At 37.8% G+C, this 20830-nt stretch overlaps 2 protein-coding genes across 2 annotated transcripts; both read right to left on the reverse strand.

Moving 5' to 3' along the window:
• Positions 1 to 6878: 6878 nt before the first annotated feature.
• On the reverse strand, positions 6879 to 11649 carry LOC113326912 (galactokinase-like). Its single transcript, XM_026574573.1, has 13 exons — positions 11305 to 11649; positions 10472 to 10659; positions 10268 to 10314; positions 10087 to 10181; positions 9889 to 9971; positions 9741 to 9809; positions 8956 to 9141; positions 8694 to 8828; positions 8262 to 8396; positions 7971 to 8041; positions 7611 to 7688; positions 7321 to 7462; positions 6879 to 7203 (listed from the first exon to the last, which is right to left on the reverse strand). Exons 1-13 carry the CDS (start codon positions 11471 to 11473, stop codon positions 7093 to 7095), a joined length of 1509 nt encoding a protein of 502 aa, XP_026430358.1. The 5' UTR covers positions 11474 to 11649; the 3' UTR covers positions 6879 to 7092.
• Positions 11650 to 16983: 5334 nt separating this feature from the next.
• LOC113326272 (putative disease resistance RPP13-like protein 1) lies at positions 16984 to 18792 on the reverse strand. Its single transcript, XM_026574031.1, has one exon. The coding sequence runs from the start codon at positions 18790 to 18792 to the stop codon at positions 16984 to 16986; it is 1809 nt and encodes a 602-aa protein (XP_026429816.1).
• Positions 18793 to 20830: the final 2038 nt, after the last annotated feature.

Consider the following 20830-nt stretch of genomic DNA (forward strand, 5'->3'; position numbering starts at 1 on the left):
ATATTTTCTGACAACGCGAAGCAAGGGATCGAATTTCCAGATTAGGTTGTTTAGTACCACCCAATGTAGTTCATCACACTGATGAAGACATGAATGTTATTTTCTCAAGCCAGTGCAAAAAATATTGTATACTGAATAATAATAACATACTTATGTATGTTAACCAAATCAACAGACCCCAATTTATTTATGTCCAACGGTTAAAATAATTTAGAAAATGTAAGAATGTTTGATTTTAGAGATGCTCTGAAAAGAGAGAGCACGCGTTGATATAAATTAGTGTAAGTTTATATTAACCCAATTCAAAGTCGTAGCGTAACTGTGATGTCACAGGTGATAAAATTTATTTTTTCTCAAAAAATACTTCTCAATACCAGATCGCAATGAGCTGACAATAAAATTTTTGTTTTTACCAGACCCATTCTTAAGGCAAGGAGGGATGGTGTACTAACATTAGGGAAATAGCATTGAGTACAGTCTCCATGTCTTAGAAGTTATGCAATTCGAACATAACTGAAATAGCATTGAGGACAGTCTTCATGTCTTAGAAGTTATGCAATTGAATGCTAACCCTTTCGTAATTAGAATCTTACCTTTGATGTCTCTTTTAATATACGTTATGATGGTGATAAATCTGAAGAACGTCTGCAACACATGAGATAAATTTTTTTTTCAAAAACGTTGTAATTCAAAGGCCACTGTAATTGTCAGAAAAAGCAAGAATTTTGATTACCTGATGGTGCAACAATCACCAGAACCTTATTGTGGATTTCAGGTACATAAATTTTTCTCCCCAAACCCGTGTACTTATCATGGCAAACTAAATCAGAGAAAAAAGGAAAAAAACAAAATAACTTAATCAGATGAAGCCCTAGGTTTCAATTATGAAATTATTACAAAACGTACCTCTATCCACAGCTCTGCTCCTAGATCAAAATTCATAATAAATATTCAAAATTCATGACAAAATTCCCATATTTGAATCCTCAACAACTCGGAAATAATTTGAAAGCAGAAGTCAAAATACTTGATCTTCATCGACAACAACTACATCAACATGCAGATAAGATGATATGATTGAATTCCTTCTAGAATCTGGGTACGTTTAGTTTCATGGAGTTTCATATTGAGGCAAGGTTGAAGAGAAAAGAGGATAGAAAATAAAGGGCTAGGTAAGATAACCAACACAATGTTGGTTTTCTTTAAAACAACATTAGGGCTAGGGGAAATTGAATAACTATTTTGGGTTTTCTTTAAAACAAAAAATCAAAAAACAAAGTTTAGGTTCTTTTTGCTGTATTGGAAATTGAAAAACAGAAGAAAATTGAATAATTTTTGTAATCATCGAAAAAAAAGGTTTATTTGCAGTTCCAAATCCAAAACACAACCTGTTAATTTGTGTGAAATTTATTCATTCGACTCCTTTGATCATCCGCAAACAACGACAGCACTCACTTCTCTGGTTTCTCTGCTCAAGTCTAAAGAAACTCAGTGTTTTGATTTTAATAATGAGATCACGAAGATTTTGAGAGTTTCTTCTCGGCCTCTAATCTGAAGTGACAATCGACGGTCCCAATTTACTCCTTTTGACCCACATTCCCATCCCGTACCGATATTGAAATTTTCCTAGCCATCCAAGTCAAACGAAATCCGAACGATCCCGACTTCGAGATGGCCCTTTTCGGTGAATCCTATCCACTTTTTGACTCTTTGATCAAGGAGAGAAACACCACCTTTTTTTATAACAATGATGGTTCGGTTGGGTATGGTTTTTGGCATAACCGAAATGGAAGTACTCAGTTTTCACATATTAAGAACCAAATGAAAACATTAAGTTTATCCGGTTTCACTCGGTTCGGTTAAAAACCAAACGTTTTTTGGTTATTTATAAATAACCTTTTACTTTGGTCAGTTTCTCGTATCGGACAGGTTAAATTTTCAACAAAACAACTCACCAGAACGAAACTGACAAAATTGAACCTGCTATAAACATATAAAGACGTGAAACATGTACTAATACTAATACAAAGTAGATATCATCTGATTCAGACATAGTTAAAACAAAAACTTCGACCAATTGTGAGTAGATATGGTTCCATGGAACGTCACTGGCCTGGAAATACCCACTTTTCTGATCATACTTGACGAAGAATGGCATCAATGCTTCACTAGACTCTTCAAGACAGTTGCAGGCAGCAGAATGGATCTGAGACAAGTTACAACACCATTGGTTACATACACGGAAGTTACCTATTTTTCTTGATGAAGTAAGTTTAATATAAAGTTATCATTATCAACTTTGTAAATATTAAGAGAAGTTTTGTAGAGCTTATTAAAATGGCCTTATTTCTTCACAAAGACCAGAGACACAAAGTACTAGTACTAGGGGTGTGCAACGGACGGACGGTTGCGGATTAGGATCACCCACAACCAAACCGTCAAAGTTGCGGATTTGAAAAATTGAACCGTGACCGGTCCAATCACCCACGAATTTGACCTCTGCGGATCAGCGGATTATACGGACCGGTTGCGGATTAACCGCGGATTTAGATTAAAGAAAAGAAAAAAGAAATTTATATAGAAAAAATTTGAGACTGGACAAATGAGGTAAGGGCAACAAGTTGTTGCTTTAATATGAGCTTTTATGCTGACCATATTTATCGACATATGAATTTTAAATGAGGTTTATCATTGTAATATTATCTATAGGGTTCAGAGTTAGACTGTTAATAAGCCCTCAATGCTAAGCTTAATCCGAGAGTGAGCCTAATGTCGAGCTAAGTCTTAAGGACCATGTGGCATCAAGCTTTGTCGTAGCTAGAGCCTGGCATCTGTCACATTTTCTATCTGCTCTAGTTTCTTTTTCGTAAACAATGCACAACACTTAACGTATCAAGGATTAATTGCCTAATTCTGTATTGCTCTAGTTTCTTTTTCGTAAACAATGCACAACACTTAACGCATCAAGGATTAATTGCCTAATTCTGTATTGTTATTTTGAACCTCGTATAGCAAAGAAGAAAAATAAATTGGAACAAGAGCAAATTTAGATAGTGTTCAGGGCAATCATCTTAGTAACTGGAAATGACCTGTCCTACGGATCTGTAATTTTTTCTGTCTCATGCAACAACGTATGAATGTCAGGTGCCTTGAATTTCATATGTAATAATGTTGCCAGGCTTTCTGACAATGAGTTTTTGTGGTTATTTTTTCCTTTTCTTTTCTTTTACAGTACCACTGGTTAACGAATTGAGCATTCCTTATTATCATACTTTATTTTTAGAACTCCATCAGAAGACCAACTTACTTTCTGATTCTTGTTCAATTCTTTTGGTTATTGCTTACAAACTGTATAAGGAAGTTCAGGAAGGTTAAATTTTGCTAGAATGTAATTTCTATGTACTATTTTTTTTTCTCTATACTTTCAAAACTAATTTACCTTTCTCCACTACTTTTTACCTTTGTGTTATATAAGCTTTCCTTATTTTGTATCTTAGATACTTGCTTGTTTTATGAAATTCCTTCACTACCCTACGGTGCGGACAAATTCGCGGATTTACAAAACCAACCGTAACCAAACCGCTAAACCTTGCGGATTTGAGAATTCACCCGTGACCGGTCCATAGACTCTTGCGGATTGGTTTTCACCCGCAATTTCGCGGACGGTTGCAGATGAAATCCGCGGTTCCGGATTGTATGCACACCCCTAACTAGTACTGTTTTCAAGAAAACAAACAAGCAGTTTTGAAGCCCAGCAAGGAGAGAAAATCCCAGGCTACAGAAAGAGATAGACAGAAGTAAATTGAAGGAAAAGAAGTGAACGATATAGAGAGAGAATCTAAACTTACAGTACAATTCAATCTTCTCCGTCTAAGTCAATGCGGATGAACCTAGAATTAGCAAGAAAACCTAAAAAGTCTGCAAGAATACATGTATATGTGACGAACAATCAGTAGAGTAAATAACAAAATAGAAATCTACAAACATAAACCAAAAAATTCACAAATTTACAAACATACCTGACTCAATATCTTCGGCACCATCAGTTCCTATGGTGTTTGGATCAAGATCAACGGGCGTCCGTAACCAGCTTTGCTTGCAAATCAATGCCTCAACTGTCCTAGGAAGCAATGAACTTCGATATGGATCAATAACGCGCCTTCCAGTACTAAATGCAGATTTCGAGGCAACGGAAGAGACTGGTATGGCTAGTACATCTCTTGCCATGAGTGATAATATGTGATACCTTGTACAATTAGTCCTCCACCAACCCAAAATATCAAACTGAACACCGGTAGGGCTAATTATCGGTTCACATTTCTCCTCTGAATATAACTCCAACTCAGATTTCCCCTGCACGGTGCCATCCTCCTCATCTTCTATTGCTCTCTCTGCCATAAGACTAGCATAGGCAGAATCTTCATCATCATCAATTCCAGAAAATTGAGTAACTTCATCACCAAGACTTGAAACAGTTGACATGTTTTCATCACTTGGATAAATACATTTGTACTCTTCAAAAAGATCTTCAAAATCAGTTCTCGCAAAATTCGATAAGTAATTACGCAATGACGAACCCTTGATATCTAATGTATCAAGAATAAAATCCAAACCTTCATAATGTCACCTGGATCAAGCAAAACAGCGATGAACATGAGAGAGTTGATTTTCTCATATTTTCCCCAACACTTATTAAACTTGTCTTGCATTTTAACGCCAATACCAGAGAGAAATGGGTCTGGACTTTTTACCCATGTTTTCACTATTCTATGAACACATACATTAAACAGAACTCATGTGAAGTCACACGTGTAGAATAAGAAAACTTGGCAGGTAAATCATAGAATACCTTTAGAAATTTGCCCAAATGATCTTGTATTGGCCCAATCTTCCAAATATGGAGCATGTACAGGAGGTGGAGGAGGGGCTTTCTTCTTGCCTACATTTTGATTTCTTGAAGAATTCATATCAGTTGCAGAGGTACAAGCTTCTTCCATATCAACATCACCTACAACAACACTAGAAGTAGAAAATACCTGAGGAATGGAACTTTCTTTGAAACAAAATTTCTTTTCGAAAGCCCTACCATCTCATGCTAGATGTCGATACCAGATGGAATTCAACTTACTTGAAAGCTTTGAAAGCCCTATCATCAAGTAAGTTGAATTTCATCTGGTATCGACTTCTAAAACTAAAGCCTTTCTGAAATCTATCTTTTCAGGAGCAGAACAAATCCATAAATTTATTCAACCTAGCAGGGGAACTCATAACATACTTGACCACTGCCCTTATTGTCTTAATAGCCATGTGATACTCTCCCAAGCCAGCATTCACAACAAGTGCAAGCACATGAGCAGCACATCTAACTTGCAAAAACTTAGAACTAAGTATAGCATTCGTACTAGCATCTCCAGCACATCTAACTCACTTGTATACCGGCTTCAGTTGCATCTCCATCTGCACTAGCATCTCCAGCTCCACTAGCATCTCCAGCTGCACTTGCATCTCCAACTGCACTTGCATTAGGTGGAGGTCGAGGTCGAGGTCGAGGTGGCCGCTTATTAGAAGAAACAGATGCAGTAGGTGTTGAATTAGACCCCCCCATTATCAAACAGCAAGTCTGCAATATGATAAACCCTGCATGATGGTATTCGAAACCATACAAAAGAAACAACAGCAAGAAACTAATGAGATGAAAAGCATCTCATCTGAAAACCAAATACATGAAAGGTTGCATCTGCTCACTCGCTAAGGCATTCGCTTTCAAAACAAATACAGTATTTTGCTGGAATACTAAATTATTCAAACCGCAGTTCACCAATGACTTGGCAGCGGAGGTACATAATTCTAGTTTCTTATTTAGAAATTCAATTCTGGCATCAAATTAACTACTCTTTCCACAAACAAACAAACAAAAAAAAATCATAATTATATTCCATGAAAACCAAGTCATAATGTATGATTAAAAGCAGTCATGCAGAATCCAGAGTAATAAGTTCGTCCTTATCATCCTCTTTTCAGTTTCGACGTAAACCGTGGATTATTCTGTGTACATATCTACACATATTGTTTAACCAAATATTGCATATTATTCTGGATTATTCTTTTCAGCTGTTCATATAATTCTAGTGTGTCCGTTTCAGAATTCTACTTAAACATTACAGCCCGGCCTCAATGTTTTACCAAATTTTGTGTCTTCTACTTACGTATGAGAAGATATAAGTGGAAGGGTTAACATGCCGTCACTTCCTAACTGCAGCTTATACATTACGAGTATAATCTATATAGACCACAAAAATGGGTATCTCCCCTAAATTCAATTATCAATAATAATCTATATAGAACATGAAAACATGAACAAGATGTCAAGAACAGCATCATATAATATGAAACATCAAAATCAGCACTATTGATTTCTGACCTAGTTGTGTGTTTACTAAATAAATTGACCTAATTAAGCATAACCCAGTTCATATCACTATGTAAATCAGCAAAAATGAACCCTAATTTTGAAATATCCCCCAAAAAATTTAACATCACAAAACCCTAATTTGCAGATTTGTAAATTCAAATCTTCCTCGTAATATCAAAACCTATTCAAACCTAACGCTCATAGTCATAGTATCATAATCTTTGAAGAAAATAAGATAGAATGAAACATTCAATACCTTTATAATATTTGAAGTAACTTAGTCTTCGTTTGTTGCATGATTAAACTTGAAGAAGAAGAACAAGAGAAGAAGAAGTTGCAGTAGTTTACTAGTTAAATTTAGAGTAGTGGTGTGACTTCTGTCACTGGTGCTCAAGCTCGACTGCTAATGGAGTCACGGAAAATAACCGAAGAAGTGAAGAGAGAAAACTGAGAGTGAGAACCGAGGAGAAAAGAAAACTGTGGACTCTTGGTTTAAGACTTGAGATGTTTATTTCTCAATCAACGGTAATATTCCTTGAGAAAAAAATTGTATGTTCAACGATTGAGCACTGAAAAACCTGAAGAAACTAGAAAGTTCTCTTTACAAGACGATGTTGTAATCTTAGCCTACTCCCCAATGTCAGGACATTGATGTATATGCAACATTTACAGATGGAGGACTAAAACTCGAGTATTGCAGCTCCACTTGATGGCTTGGAGGCAAACACATAAAGTCCAAGTTCGTTCTTGTTGATTACCCCCTTATCGATCCTTGATTGGTAGAATTGTTCCTGAAAAACAAAAAAAAAAAATCAGTTCATGGTTATAAGGTATAGGAAAAATGTTAAAAGGTAAAATCTTAATAGTAACATGCACAATTTCTGGTAATGCAAGATGGTGGTACTAACTTTCAAATTGAGAATGAATTGTGGAACAATGTTCTCTTTAACCAAAGCAACTGCACAACCACCCCATCCAGCTCCGGTAAGCCTTGCCCCAAGTGCGCCATTGTCCCGGCAAACTTTCACTAGCTCTTCCAACTCTGGGCAACTAAGGAATTGGGAAAAAGAGATGAGAAAAAACACTTAAGAAATTATATAGCATTATACGACTAGAAGATTCTTTCAGGTAGATATGTGTGAAGATACTTCATGTATCTATATGAAACACGTAAACAAGCATGAAACCATTAGAATACCTGCATTCGTACAAGACACTGCAGCTTTGATGGCTATCATTCATCAAGTCACCAAGCTTTTGTAGCATCTCCTCGTCACTAGAAAACCAGATTTAGCAGCAGTTAGAATTTAAGGACTACTACTCTTGTCAAATTATGTTTTTCTTATTACTTATTCCAGATTCAAAAAGAACATGACAGGATAGAAGAAAGAAAAAACAGTTTCTTCTGGAAATCTGGTTTTGGTGTATCACCTAATCACCACATTTTCTATGGGACAGATAAAACACTATTTGATTTTTACCGAATAAGCAACAGTGTGCAAATGGGTTGGCATATAAAATGATGTGAAAAAATAGCGTATTTACAAGGTGGACGCACCTTAGGTTTGACGATACAGTTTCCTTGAATGCATAAACACGCTTAGCTTCTGAGTATACGTGAGATGCCCGCTGGAAAGATATGTACACAAAAGTCAAAAACGACAACAAGAAACGAAACTCGTACAAATTTCTACATCATAAAAGCAGTAAGTAGCAATTAACTTCTACTTAATTTTTCTGGACAAGCAAACCCAGATCCATTGTCATTAGATACATGATGGTTAAATTCTGTCGAAAGAAATAAGTGTAAGAACTTCGACGATGAACTACTCCTTAGGCGAGGAATTACCTGGAACAATTTGAAGTGCTTTGCGGCCTTGAGAACATCCAGTGAAGATGAAGAACTAGAAAAGACTGATTCCAGATTTTCCTGTATAATTTCTTGAATGTCTTCAGCTGTATAAGGCTCTTCCTTCAAAAATTCCTGCCAAGGACGAACATAATTAGACTTACAATAGTAACTGGAAAGAAATATAACTTGAACCAAAAGAGAAACTTTGACAACATGTTGCCATTTTATGCTTGCAACATAAATGGACGTCATATAACCCATAAAACTTTCGGTCGGATATCTTAATTATCACAAGCGGAAGCAAGCTTTATATGATCACACTAATGTAACAGACAGAGAATTGCCTCTTGCAAATCTTTGAATAGTGCCATTATTCATAAGCCTAAAAACAACTAAGTCAATTTCAGCAGAGAGAAAGCATATTAATACCTTGACAGCAAGGACAGGGTTAGAAGAGCCACAACTGTCAGCAAACGAAATGCATAAACCCTCAACATCAGATAGAGTTTTCGCTTTGGAGAGTGCCTCCTCTGGTTTCATTCCTAGCTTTATACCAAGGACAATCTGCAATATTTCAGAAACCATCGGAACAACTTCAATTAAGCTCGATCAACAGGTTTATACTTCAGACTTTGGAGAATAACAGCAGAAGCAGTTTGAAGAAAATGAAGAAAAAACGGTAAGAACTCACTGATGCTAGACGACACTCAACAACTCGATTATTATAATTTGTTGCTGCAGTTACTGCCTTCTGGGACTCTGCCAAGGAATTAGCTATCACAAAAGTCCCACCAGCAGGGAGTTGCACATCAGTGGCATGGATAGGGTTAAAATCAATCAATGCTGCAAATCCAGATTTGGCCATTACAGAGATTGCCTGCCAGAAAAGAAAGATCAGCTTGCATCTTGATGATTTACTGACAGAGGACTATACTGAAGATTCGAGTAAGCATATTACAGCCAATAAGTGTGCTTAACTTATAACAGAATACAAGTAATGTAGTGCAACAAGGGGTGTAAGACTACGTGACATATTTGTGCCTAGGAATGACAAAGTCAATCTACACAGAACCAAGCAAACAATATACCGACCACACCTTGGAAATGGGGTCCAATAGATGTCTTACAACTGAACTTTATTATAACTATACCAGCAAAAATAAGCATATCCTAGAACCAAGTTTTGTATTATACCTAAGACCCAAAACTGATTTCTAAACTACGAGGAAGATTAATCAATAATTTCAACGAAATACAAGAATAGAGTGTGAAATCAATCAACTGTGTTACGTCCATTATATCAAAAGGCACAGAATTTATAGGAACTCAAAGGTAAAACTACAGAACTATAAATTTCAATAAAACTGAGAAAAAAATTCATCCCAATCATTTGCTTTTTATGAATACTGTGTAACTGCAACAGCAAAAACTAGAAAAAACGAGCATAATAGCACTATCAGAGTGAGTTTATCACACCTGGTCCATCCCCCCAGATTGTGTCCCAATATGGCGCTCGCATTCACATGTAAGCTGAGCTATCTCTTTCTGTAAAGTGGAATCAATTAGCATCTACATAACATAAGACATACTAAAATAAAATGACAAGGGTTTGAGTTTAGGGTACCTTAGGGAAATTCACGTCAAAAACAGCCATCAATGCGATGGTTGAGGAACAAACAAATGCTGCTGAACTTGATAATCCAGATCCTGGGTAGAAATTGCTAGAAAATTTAAACTTTTTCCGTGTACTGTTATTAACCCGGTTTCAGCAAAATTGAACTATTTTAAAATAGCATGTAATTAACAGAAGTGCAGGGAAAACCTGTAGGCACAGTTCCATCAACTAGAACATCGAGACCAACTGGAACACCAACATCTACACCTTTTGATTTAGCAAATTCATGAAATCCTTTGTAACTGTAGACACATTGTACACAAGATATTCAGTATATGTGGCCATCATCTGACTAGACTACGCAATCCGGAAAAGAATCTTTTCTTACCCACAAATAAAATAGTGTCCCCACTTGTGATTCTTCAAATCAATGTCCTGCAGGTAACCCATTGTTATTTACATTTACTAAAGTACACAACGTAAATGCATACAGAAAATGATACTAACCGGTCAAGGAACGCCAATGTACACAAGAAATTTAGCATATGCTCGAATTATATTCCAAAATATGAAAAAGAAAAGAAAAGTATACCTGTTCAGGATCAGCGGGATAAGTACACATTGCATACTTTTCGTCATTCAAATTAGCTATTCTAACTTGCTTGGGTGATTCCGAATCATCGTGCTTACGAATAGCAATGATGGTATCTTGACGTATAGCCATTGGCAACACCGAATATCCCTCATAATCAATATGTTCCCCAATCAAGTTCACTCTACCTGTGCATAGCAGATTAAACAAATAGTTTAAACCTCAGGACATATTTCATTCAGAACACTAATATCAACTGACTCTAGCCAAAATAAACACACAACAAATCAGAAGACAAATACTCCGCCAAAATTTTCAACCCTCACAGCGACTGGTCTATATCTGAATTGATCAATTAGTTCAAGGTACATATGACCTCTTTGTCTATCCAGGCATGAACGAATTAAATTTAGGTACAATTTTTTTTAACTGACTCAGAACCGAGTCAGACATGGAAAACTTTGAAGTTTAAACCCCAACTTATTCTAACATCTTCACCATCAGATGTTGTCCTTCGTACGTCGAATTCATTCGAATCACAACAAAAACATAAAGAACCTAAAAATATCAATGATCAATTAGCTCAGCAGTAAACATGCTCCAATCAGATCCGAGTCAGATTCGAAGATACGAGTTAGACATGCGAAACTGGAAAGTTAAAACCCCAATTTCTGCTAACATCTTCTTCACCATCATGATCAAATTCATCCAAATCACAACACAATAAAAACTTCAAAAAACCCGAAAAATTCTCAAATTCACATCAATTATCAAGCTCAGCATGATCGAAATCGAGATTCCAAACAATAAATCGAGATAAAAAAAGATCAAACCTGGAGATCGAGCAAAAACATCAGGCAGATGACCAAAAACTTGTTGGAATTTAGATTTCAAATTATCGTAACGAATATGAGCTTCTTCTAATTGAGATCCTCCATCTCCGCCATAAACTGATTCAAGACTTGAAAATACTGGTACATTCTCACTTGTAGTAGTAGCCATTGAATTGAAGAAAAAAAATCAGAGAGAAAACTAATAACTTCTTCTGAAAATTCAGTAAATAGAGCTCTTATAAATAAAAAATAATAATTTTATAATGAGAATCGGATAATTAAAAAATTATAATTAGACGAGAATTCGAAGAATAAAAATTTGATTTATTTAATATTTATAGAGGATAATTATTTATTAGTTTAAGATAGAGAGAGAAATCTACGGGTTTAGGATAATCATTATCCAGAAACCAGAATTATCTAACGGAAGTACTTAAACTAGTTGGACTCTGATCTGTAAACTAAGACAAACTGGGAGTAGTCTAAAAAAAGCTTAACCGTCGATATTCACACGTGTCGCGCCTGTAAATTAAATGGACGGTAATCAGCAGTTAGAAAGATCTGACATGAAACAACTCGGATATTCCAATGGGATATGGGTTGTCTGGAAATCCGTAGCCAACTCGTGTAGGGCAGTCTCCGTGGGGCTTGCAAACTCTGCTGCGTGGAGTGGTCTTTTTATATTATCTTTCGAACATAATTGTATTTTCTGAATCTGATTTGTTTAGAATTGATGGAAATTGACTACACATCTGAATTTAATTTATGTGCTCTTGTTTTGCGTCAAATTTGACGCGGCTTATTTGAAAAATTTATCGCGAATTAGTGTTATACACGCCCATCAAAAATTCATAGGCCATAAACTAGTCTATAAACATCAAGAATTTAAAAATTAACGTGACTAAACGGTGATAATTTGACACGCTAATAGCCATGGGTGAAAGCACCAAACTTAACACACTCATAAAACATGGCGTGTTTATAGGGTAAAAGTCTACCCTATAGACACGCCAAAACCAAAACAAGTGTGTGGGAAATTTGAAACTGACGTGTCTGAAGGCCAAAAATATACTATTCAGGTTTGAGTCACGTAATAAATTAGAACCGATAAAAACTAGAAAACAAACAGTTTGGCTCGGACATTGACACGGATTCAGATCATGAATCAGATTTACATAGCCTTTTAAATGACGTGTATTTTTCAAGATGAAAATCATTGTCGCCAAAAAAGAATGCCTCGTCACCCTATGTTCAACCCAAAAAATCTTGATGAACCGAACGGAAAAAGCAACATCAAAAAACCGCCATGCATAATTCTTCCTCTGCACGTCTCTCGAGGGGTTGGACCTACTGGAAAAAAAAGAAAAAAATAAAACCGGTGAGTGGCGGTTTTGCTTTAGTTTTTTTCCTCAGTTCATGGAGAACCACTGTGTTCAACCAGAGGAAGCCATCTTTACTTCCAAAATAGAAAGACAGTTCAATAGCATGATCTGATTTGTACTCTTAGTTGTGAATATCATAGAAAAACATGTCACCATTTGCAAGTGCAATATAGTTGAGCGATGGCATTTGTGCCAAGTGCCAACACTAAGGGAGGGTGTAGTTCCGGGTAAGGATAGAATTCTAACCGGGTTGTGGGAAACCGGTCTAACGGGTTTCAAAAAACCGGCCGGAGAATCTGTTATAGTTATCTCTTCTCTGGTTCTAAGATGGCGATCTATCTAGGTCACGGCCGTCCTCCTCCCTCTGAGCCCTAATACACTGAAATTCCTTACCTTGGTAAATCTCCGTACAGATCAAAAAGGAAGCTTATTCTTTGAACAAGCCAGTGTCTGACAAATGGAGCGCCTAATTAATGCTGGTATTCTTTCTCTTGATCACGATACAACAGCCATGGAGATTCTTAGCCGACTCCCAGTAAAATCACTTATGAGATTCAAATGCGTCTGTAAACATTGGCGTTCTTTAATCGAAGATGATGCACAATTCATCGATTTACACTTAACCAGATCGAAAACACGTCCAGGTCTCTTCATGAACCTACCAGTCAAGCCCTCACCTTATGCATTCAAAGAAGTCAGTAAAGGGGATGGATTGGTTTTGTTGACAGCCGACTTATTCCAAGACGGGCGCCCAGTTGCAGTTGTTAACACCCTGAGGAAAACAAATTGTTTGCATTATGATCAAGTCCTGGGACCACCTATCGTCTCCCATCCATCCCGTTTTGCGCTCACTGACAAACATTTCCACCTACCCCTCTAATACTAGTTCACCAGCCAACAACTCCCTTTCTCCTCCTACACTGTACACACCTCCTCATCGGCGTGTCAGCTCTTCCTCAGGCTCTTCAGCGCCCACCCCGTCTTCCTCGACTCTGTCTCCAGTTTCATGGTCTCCTGTGTCCATCCAGTCTTCACCAACGATAGCTGCTGCCACTCCTCCGGCTGTTCTCCCGTCCACACGACCATCTACTCGTGCTTCTCATGGTATTTTCCGTCCCATCCAGCGACTCAACCTCAATGTCCAACATACCTTCATACCCTTCGCGATCCAAACTGGAATCCTTCCATGAAAGACGAACACACTGCTATGATTGACACACATACCTGGGATCTCGTCCCTCGTCCTCGTGACGCTCATATTATTCGATCGATGTGGTTATTTCGTCACAAATTTAATTCCGATGGCACTCTACAGCGTTACAAGGCACGACTAGTGGCTAATGGCAAATCTCAACAGGTTGGAGTCGATTGCTTTGAGACGTTTAGTCCGGTTGTTAAACCTGCGACTATTCGTACTGTACTTAGTATAGCCATTTCACGGTCATGGCGTATTCATCAGCTGGACGTCAAGAATGCCTTTCTTCACGGTGACTTGGCCGAAACCGTCTATATGCATCAACCACCAGGTTTTGTTGATCTTGCTCATCCTGATTATGTATGTCGCCTTCGACGGTCTCTTTATGGCCTTAAGCAGGCTCCTCGAGCTTGGTTTCAGCGTTTTGCACGTTTTATTCTTGGTTGTGGTTTTCGTGGCAGTGTTTGTGATCCATCTCTGTTTGTATATCATTCTGGTTCGGAAACTGCGTACTTATTACTGTACGTGGATGATATTGTGCTCACTGCTTCTACGGATGCTCTTCTGGATCGTTTCATTACTTTGATGAAACGAGAATTTGCTATGACTGACCTCGGTCTGTTACACCAATTTCTGGGCATTACTGTGACACGCTCTGCTACGGGATTATTTTTGTCTCAGTCTTCTTATGCACAGGATATTATTGCTCGTGCCTCTATGACGAACTGTAATCCAGTGGCTAGTCCAGTCGACACACAATCCAAACTGAGCGCTGCATCCGGCCCCGTAGTCAAGGATCCAACGTTATATAGAAGTATGGCTGGTGCTCTTCAATACCTGACTTTCACTCGTCCGGATATCTCCTATGCAGTACAGCAGGTTTGTTTATTTATGCATGATCCTAGAGAGCCTCATTTGCAGGCCTTAAAACACATTCTCAGGTATCTTCAGGGCACTATTGATCACGGCCTATTCCTTTCGGTCTCAATTGTCACTGGTCTGACGACGTTTTCTGATGATGACTGGGCGGGTTGCCCGAATTCTCGACGGTCAACGTCCGGATGCTGCGTTTTTCTTGGCAATAACCTGATCTCTTGGTCCCTAAATGACAGGCTACTGTGTCTCGTTCTAGTGCAGAGGCGGAATACAGGGGGGTCGCTAATGCTGTTGCTGATACCACCTGGCTACGAAATTTACTTCTCGAGCTCCACATTCCTGTACGACGTGCAACTATTGTTTACTGTGATAACGTCAACGCGGTGTACATGTCCGGGGATCCTGTTCAGCACCAACGCACCAAACATGTGGAGATTGATATACATTTTGTCCGAGAACGTGTACGTATTGGTGATATTCACGTTTTGCACATTCCATCCGACAGCCAATATGCAGACATCTTCACCAAGGGTCTACCGCGTTTTTTATTTATTCGTTTTCGTTCTAGTCTAAACGTTTGCTCCTCTCCCGTTTCGACTAAGGGGGTGTAATAGACCGTATATTCTAGAATATTGACCATTGATTGGGTCACGGTATTTTGGGAAACCTTGTAAAACATATATAAACTATTTTATGGAATAAGGAAAGGGAGGCCAAAACCCTAAGATTATTGTCGTCCAATAGAAACTAATACAGCAATGTTTACTGGACGCATGAAATGCTATGAAGAGACTAGTGAAAAACGTATAGCGGCTACCTGGATTTATTCATGCAATTGGAATGAGAATACTATAGTGAAAGTTAATATCCGTGCTATTTCCTCTGCAATTCCTCCCAAGTTTAATTTGGTTTCCAAGCTCTGTTCGACCTTTGTGGAAAGCCTTTTGCCTGTCCGGAAGAAGCTGCAAAACCATGGTACTCACACTCCTCATGAAATATGACCAGGCTTTTATTATTCATTCTTCATTTAGTTATTTGTGTTTTCCTAGTGATATTTAACACCCTGAAATTTGGATCGTGGATTAACCCGAGTCCTAGATGTTCCTATTCGGTCTTGAAACTTTAATCAATCTCTTAGGGTTTGTTCAGTCTAATCGCCACTAGCTTCTCTTCCCGACTAGTGGGATCTTGGAAAGCGTCAACGAAATTTGCATTCTGCAAGAACATCCCATGACCACATATCAAGTGCATACTAGAGTCTAGACTAAGAAAAGAAAAATCGAAAAGAGCAGCATTTGTTGTTAGCCACATATGGGTGAACTATGCCACTATAAGAATAAATAAATCTCTTAGGTACAACTGAAATATGTCAAATCGCCCTTTCTAAGTGCATGTTGCTAGTATTAAAGAACATTTTATCAGTCTAAGTTTCAATTAATTTAGAATCAACTATGTTTCAATCTTTCTGTGTTTGACTTTTTGATGAGTGAAGAAAGGAATCCGTTTGATGTCTCTGCAAGAAAAAAAATTCCATATAGTCATACAGATATCAGTTAACAACTCAAGTGATCTAATGCAGCAAGCTTTCAACTCCATGAAGTTAAAACACAAGGTGGCTTTAAGCAACCTGTACTATTTCAATTTTAAGCATAATATATAAAGATCGGAGGAATGATGTACTTAAACAGAGCACTGTGATCTCAATTTTAATGATACAGACAAAAAGAGTATCTGGATGAGGTGGTATTCAAAGAAAAGAAGGCTTTGCAGCAAACATACCTGCATCTACTTCTCCAGTAAATTGATTAAGCCGATTCTATAATTATCTGGATCTCCTAGCTGCTGGTCTTCTCTTTGGATAAAATCAACTTTGAGTGAATCAAGAAAGGCGAGTGATGTCCTGATATCATAGGGTATACACTCCTTCAGTTTTTCGCAATACCTTATGGTTAATTCCTGAAGAGAAGTCCATAATCTTAAATCTGGGAGGTCTGTTAAAACAGGACAACCGGCCAATTTCAACTTCCTGAGAGAACTGGTGTTGCTTAGAACATCATCATCATCACGAAACCCTTGAAACTCAGATCAATTTCTGATCTCTAGAGATTGAAGACTCGGAGTATTATTCTGGAGGAATACACCCAATGGAAAATATATCAGCTCTGGTGATTTTTCTATTACAATGGATGTGAGAGAGGTCAGACATTCTCCTACTCTGCTGGAGGATTAGATTGATTTTACTGCCTTGCATTTGATTTGTCTTAATTCCAATTCCTTAAGGGAAGGAAATGAGTTTGGTGCGCTTCTCAACTTTAGGCAACCCTGAATATGTAGCCTCGCAAGGACAGGGAAGGAATCAACATAAAAATCAGATGAAGGACGCGAAACCCATTCTTCTAGACTTTCCAAAAAGAACATTTTAAAATAAAGTAACGATGGGAATGAACATGTCGTAGAAACTTGGGTTCTCCTACTTTCTTCTTCTTCTTCTTGGTGGTAGTAAAATTCTCTACCCAAACACTTGACTGATTTCATTTCCCAAATCTCAAGATCCCTAAGACACGGGAGCATCCCTAGAGCTGGAAGCTTCTCAATGACATTACAATCTTTCAAATTTAATGACACCAGGCGATTAGAAGTAGAACACATCCACTTGGAAAGCTTGAACCCTGAAAACCTATTTATCTGCAGATTTCTCAGATTGGGGTGAGGTTGAAGACCCTCTAAAACCATATCACCATCTACGTGAGAAGACCAAATTAGATACAAATCTCTCAAATCTGGTTTATCCTTTAGCTTTGCTCCCTCTGCATCTTCTATTCCTCCCATCACATTCTCAAGACTTGTTATCCATAACACCTGAAGAGAGTTAAGCGTTGCTAACTCTTCTAACCCACTCTGACCGCTACAACTCTTATTTTGATTACTTCCACATACAGAAAATGACACTAATGTTTCAAGACAAGTTAGCTTACTCATACCTCTAGGAATTGTATCACCATATCTAGAATGTCTGAACTCCCTTAAGTTTGGCCAGTTCTTAATTTCGTCGGAAAGCTCACACTTGATTCCAAAATCCACTATCTCCAATTTACAGAGGTTGCTAATGCAAGATTCAGGCAAGACTTTGATCTCAGTACGTGACAAATCAAGGCTCCTTAATCTTGTAAAAGCTCCTAGTTCTGTAGGTAAGGCAACTAAGTGAGTACACCAACTAAAATCCAACGTCATTAAATTCCTAATGCCAGTGATAGAATCAGGTATTTTTGTAATATGTGAAGTTGAAAGGTTAAGGTAACTAAGATGCCTTAATAATCCAATATTTTCGGGTAAGGCTTTAAACTCGGTGCACCCGTGGAGATCCAGCGTCTGCAAATTATTGAAGTTGACGATGAAATCCTCATGTAGAACCTCAATGTCAGATCCTGAGACATCCAGATGCCTCAAATTTCTTGAAGGCCCAGTTTGACCAAGAAACCCTGAAACAGTTTTGCAACCATGCAGTATTAATGTCTGCAAATTATGAGAAGGATTTAACGACACATGATGTGATAAGTCAAATGCACAACTTGTGAGGTCCAGGAACCTCAAATGTTTAAACTCTGGAATCGAGAAGGAAAGTTTTGTATACCAACCACCGAGTGGATACCACACCCGTAAACGCTTAGAAGAGAATAAACTATTGATTTCTGAATAATTCTCCGGATCCAGAGCTACAACGGTTCGTAATTTCATTGCCTTGCACGGCACTTCGGCAGTTGTTGTTGATGACCCTTTTCCACATATCAGTTGTAAACGACGAACTTGTGAAACATCTTCCTTTCCATCGAACCCAAATTCGTTACGATCTACAACACTCATTGCAAGATCATGCACAAGACCATGCATTTTAAATTTATCGATGATACCAAGTTTATCCTTCACTGTATCCTGAAAGAATGAGTTCCACAACAGATATTTAAAATAATCATTTCCTACATCTTCAAATGATCTAGTGTTCTTTACCTCATTCGATTGAAGGAATCCTTCTGCCATCCACATACGAATCAATATCTCCCTTTTAATTTCCCAGTTTTTGGGAAATAAACAGCAGTATGAAAAACATTGTTTCAGAGGAGAAGGAAAGTTGTCATAGCTCAATCTTAAGATTGATCTAACTTTCGTAATTGCTGGTGAATCCCATAAATTCTTGTCTTCATTGATTGAAACCCAGTCCCTCTTCGAGTGTAATAAAATTCCAAGAAAGTTCGCCGCAAGTGGTAAGCCATCGCATTTTTTCGCTATTTCCCGCCCAATATTTATCAAATCTTGAGAAAGTGGAAATGAATTTTTTTTTCCGCATGATAGACCAACAAACATCATCTGTTAATTTTTCTAAATGATGGATCTTACCCCTGGGAATAGAAGGGAAATCTTTGATCCTAGCTTGGGCTAGTGCAGGTATCGGTAAATACCTTGTTGTTGAACTCCGACAGGCAAGAACAAGGAACAGAAATAGCAGCAGCAGCAACGTTTTCAACTCAACGATCAGCAGGTACTACAATCACCAAAGATGAGCACAAACTTGATTCACAGGCTAAGAACTTGAAACCTTTTCTCCTTATGGTAACTCTCTTTTAGGGAAAGAGTTACCACTTTTCTAATGATAAAACTTTATGTGTGATATCGGTTAAATCACTTAACTTCTACACATTTACTAGAGGTGTTTATACAGGGTCCAAACCCTAAAGGTATATGGAGCCCTATCGGACTTGCCACGTACATATGGGAGATCATATTCGGGTCTAACCCGAATGTCTAACATAAACAAAACCCTAAAATTAACCGAGTAATACCAGGGGCGGAGCCAGGTTTTAAGAATTGTGTGGGCAAGTTATAAATGGGTGGACATTTAAGGGGGTGCAAAATGTGTAAAAATGGATATATCGGGCTAAAATATGAAAAATTGGGCTTGGAAACCATATGGGATGGGTGGGCAAGTGCACACCCACCCTTCCATGTGGCTCCGCCCCTGAGTAATACATCAAAATAGAAAATGGGATCATAGGAATAAGTACTAAGAGTTCAAGATTTCTAAGACTACAAATTAGATGAACCAAAAGTAGCAAAAATATTTCACTTAAGTCGACTTCCTAGATTATTTTAGGTGAAGCACTTTGCTGGTAAATCTTGTTGAATATTTGGATCAAATATTCAAAATGTAGATTAAATATGTTATTACTAAATAGAGATATACAAGAGATGAAACCAAAGTGGTTATGTAACTGATTTTTGTTAGTTACAAATTGAAGTAACATGACTGTTCAAGGTTGATGGTGTGTCTGTTCACAGCAGACACAAGGGATGTGTTTCTTATATGGATTAGGAAGAGATACGTCTCTTGAGAATCTATAAAAGAATGCATGTATACCAGACAGAAGTGTGCTTAGCATTCTCTTCTCCTTCTCTTGATTGTGTTAAAGAACGAGTGATAATATCAGTAGAGTTCGGGGTGATTTGTTGATTTTGTTGGTCGTCAATCACATAAGGCTTGTTGTATCCTGGAAGCGGTTTGCAATTTGATCTCTTCAACAACTCAAATCGAGTGGGAGCAAATAACGCTTTAAAGAAAGCGTATTTAAGCGCCTCAAGCCATAGTCGTTCCTATTCCATGCCCTAAAATTTCCAACAATTTTAAAGCGTTATTTCAAACTGAATGGAACTTGGAACAATTACGGTTCGCTTATGGCTGACACGCACATCCGGAACTACTTGGGCAGTCTTCGCGTGATGAAGAAACCAGAAAGACAAATTGAGAAAGAGACAATGTGGTCGCTGATCGGGTTGCATCATTTCAAAGAATGATTCAAATAATATGTTCAGAAACATAAAGCCAGGAGACATAAATTGTGGTTTCGGACCCATTGCTTTTTGAAAGAAACAAGGAAGAGAAGGAAGAGGGAGAACAGACGTCCAACAACAACCAACATCAGGACGTTCAAAATTAATCTCTGCGTGATAGAGTTTTGGAACATTGGTGATTACATGCCAAAAGGTTATTGGCAGGAGAACAAGGAAATGGCAACGAAAACAG

The sequence above is a fragment of the Papaver somniferum genome, unplaced genomic scaffold (genome assembly GCF_003573695.1).
Source record: "Papaver somniferum cultivar HN1 unplaced genomic scaffold, ASM357369v1 unplaced-scaffold_10, whole genome shotgun sequence".
NCBI classification, from domain to species: Eukaryota; Viridiplantae; Streptophyta; class Magnoliopsida; order Ranunculales; family Papaveraceae; genus Papaver; species Papaver somniferum.

Excerpts from the sequence above, each read along its gene's own strand:
- LOC113326912 (XM_026574573.1), bottom strand. The coding sequence starts at position 11,473 with ATGGCTACTACTACAAGTGAGAATGTACCAGTATTTTCAAGTCTTGAA. Across the intron at positions 8,042-8,261 it reads AGCACTTCAAATTGTTCCAG|CGGGCATCTCACGTATACTC; the intron begins GTAATTCCTCGC and ends ATATCTTTCCAG. Across the intron at positions 7,689-7,970 it reads ACTGTATCGTCAAACCTAAG|TGACGAGGAGATGCTACAAA; the intron begins GTGCGTCCACCT and ends CTGGTTTTCTAG.
- LOC113326272 (XM_026574031.1), bottom strand. The coding sequence starts at position 18,792 with ATGGCAGAAGGATTCCTTCAATCGAATGAGGTAAAGAACACTAGATCA.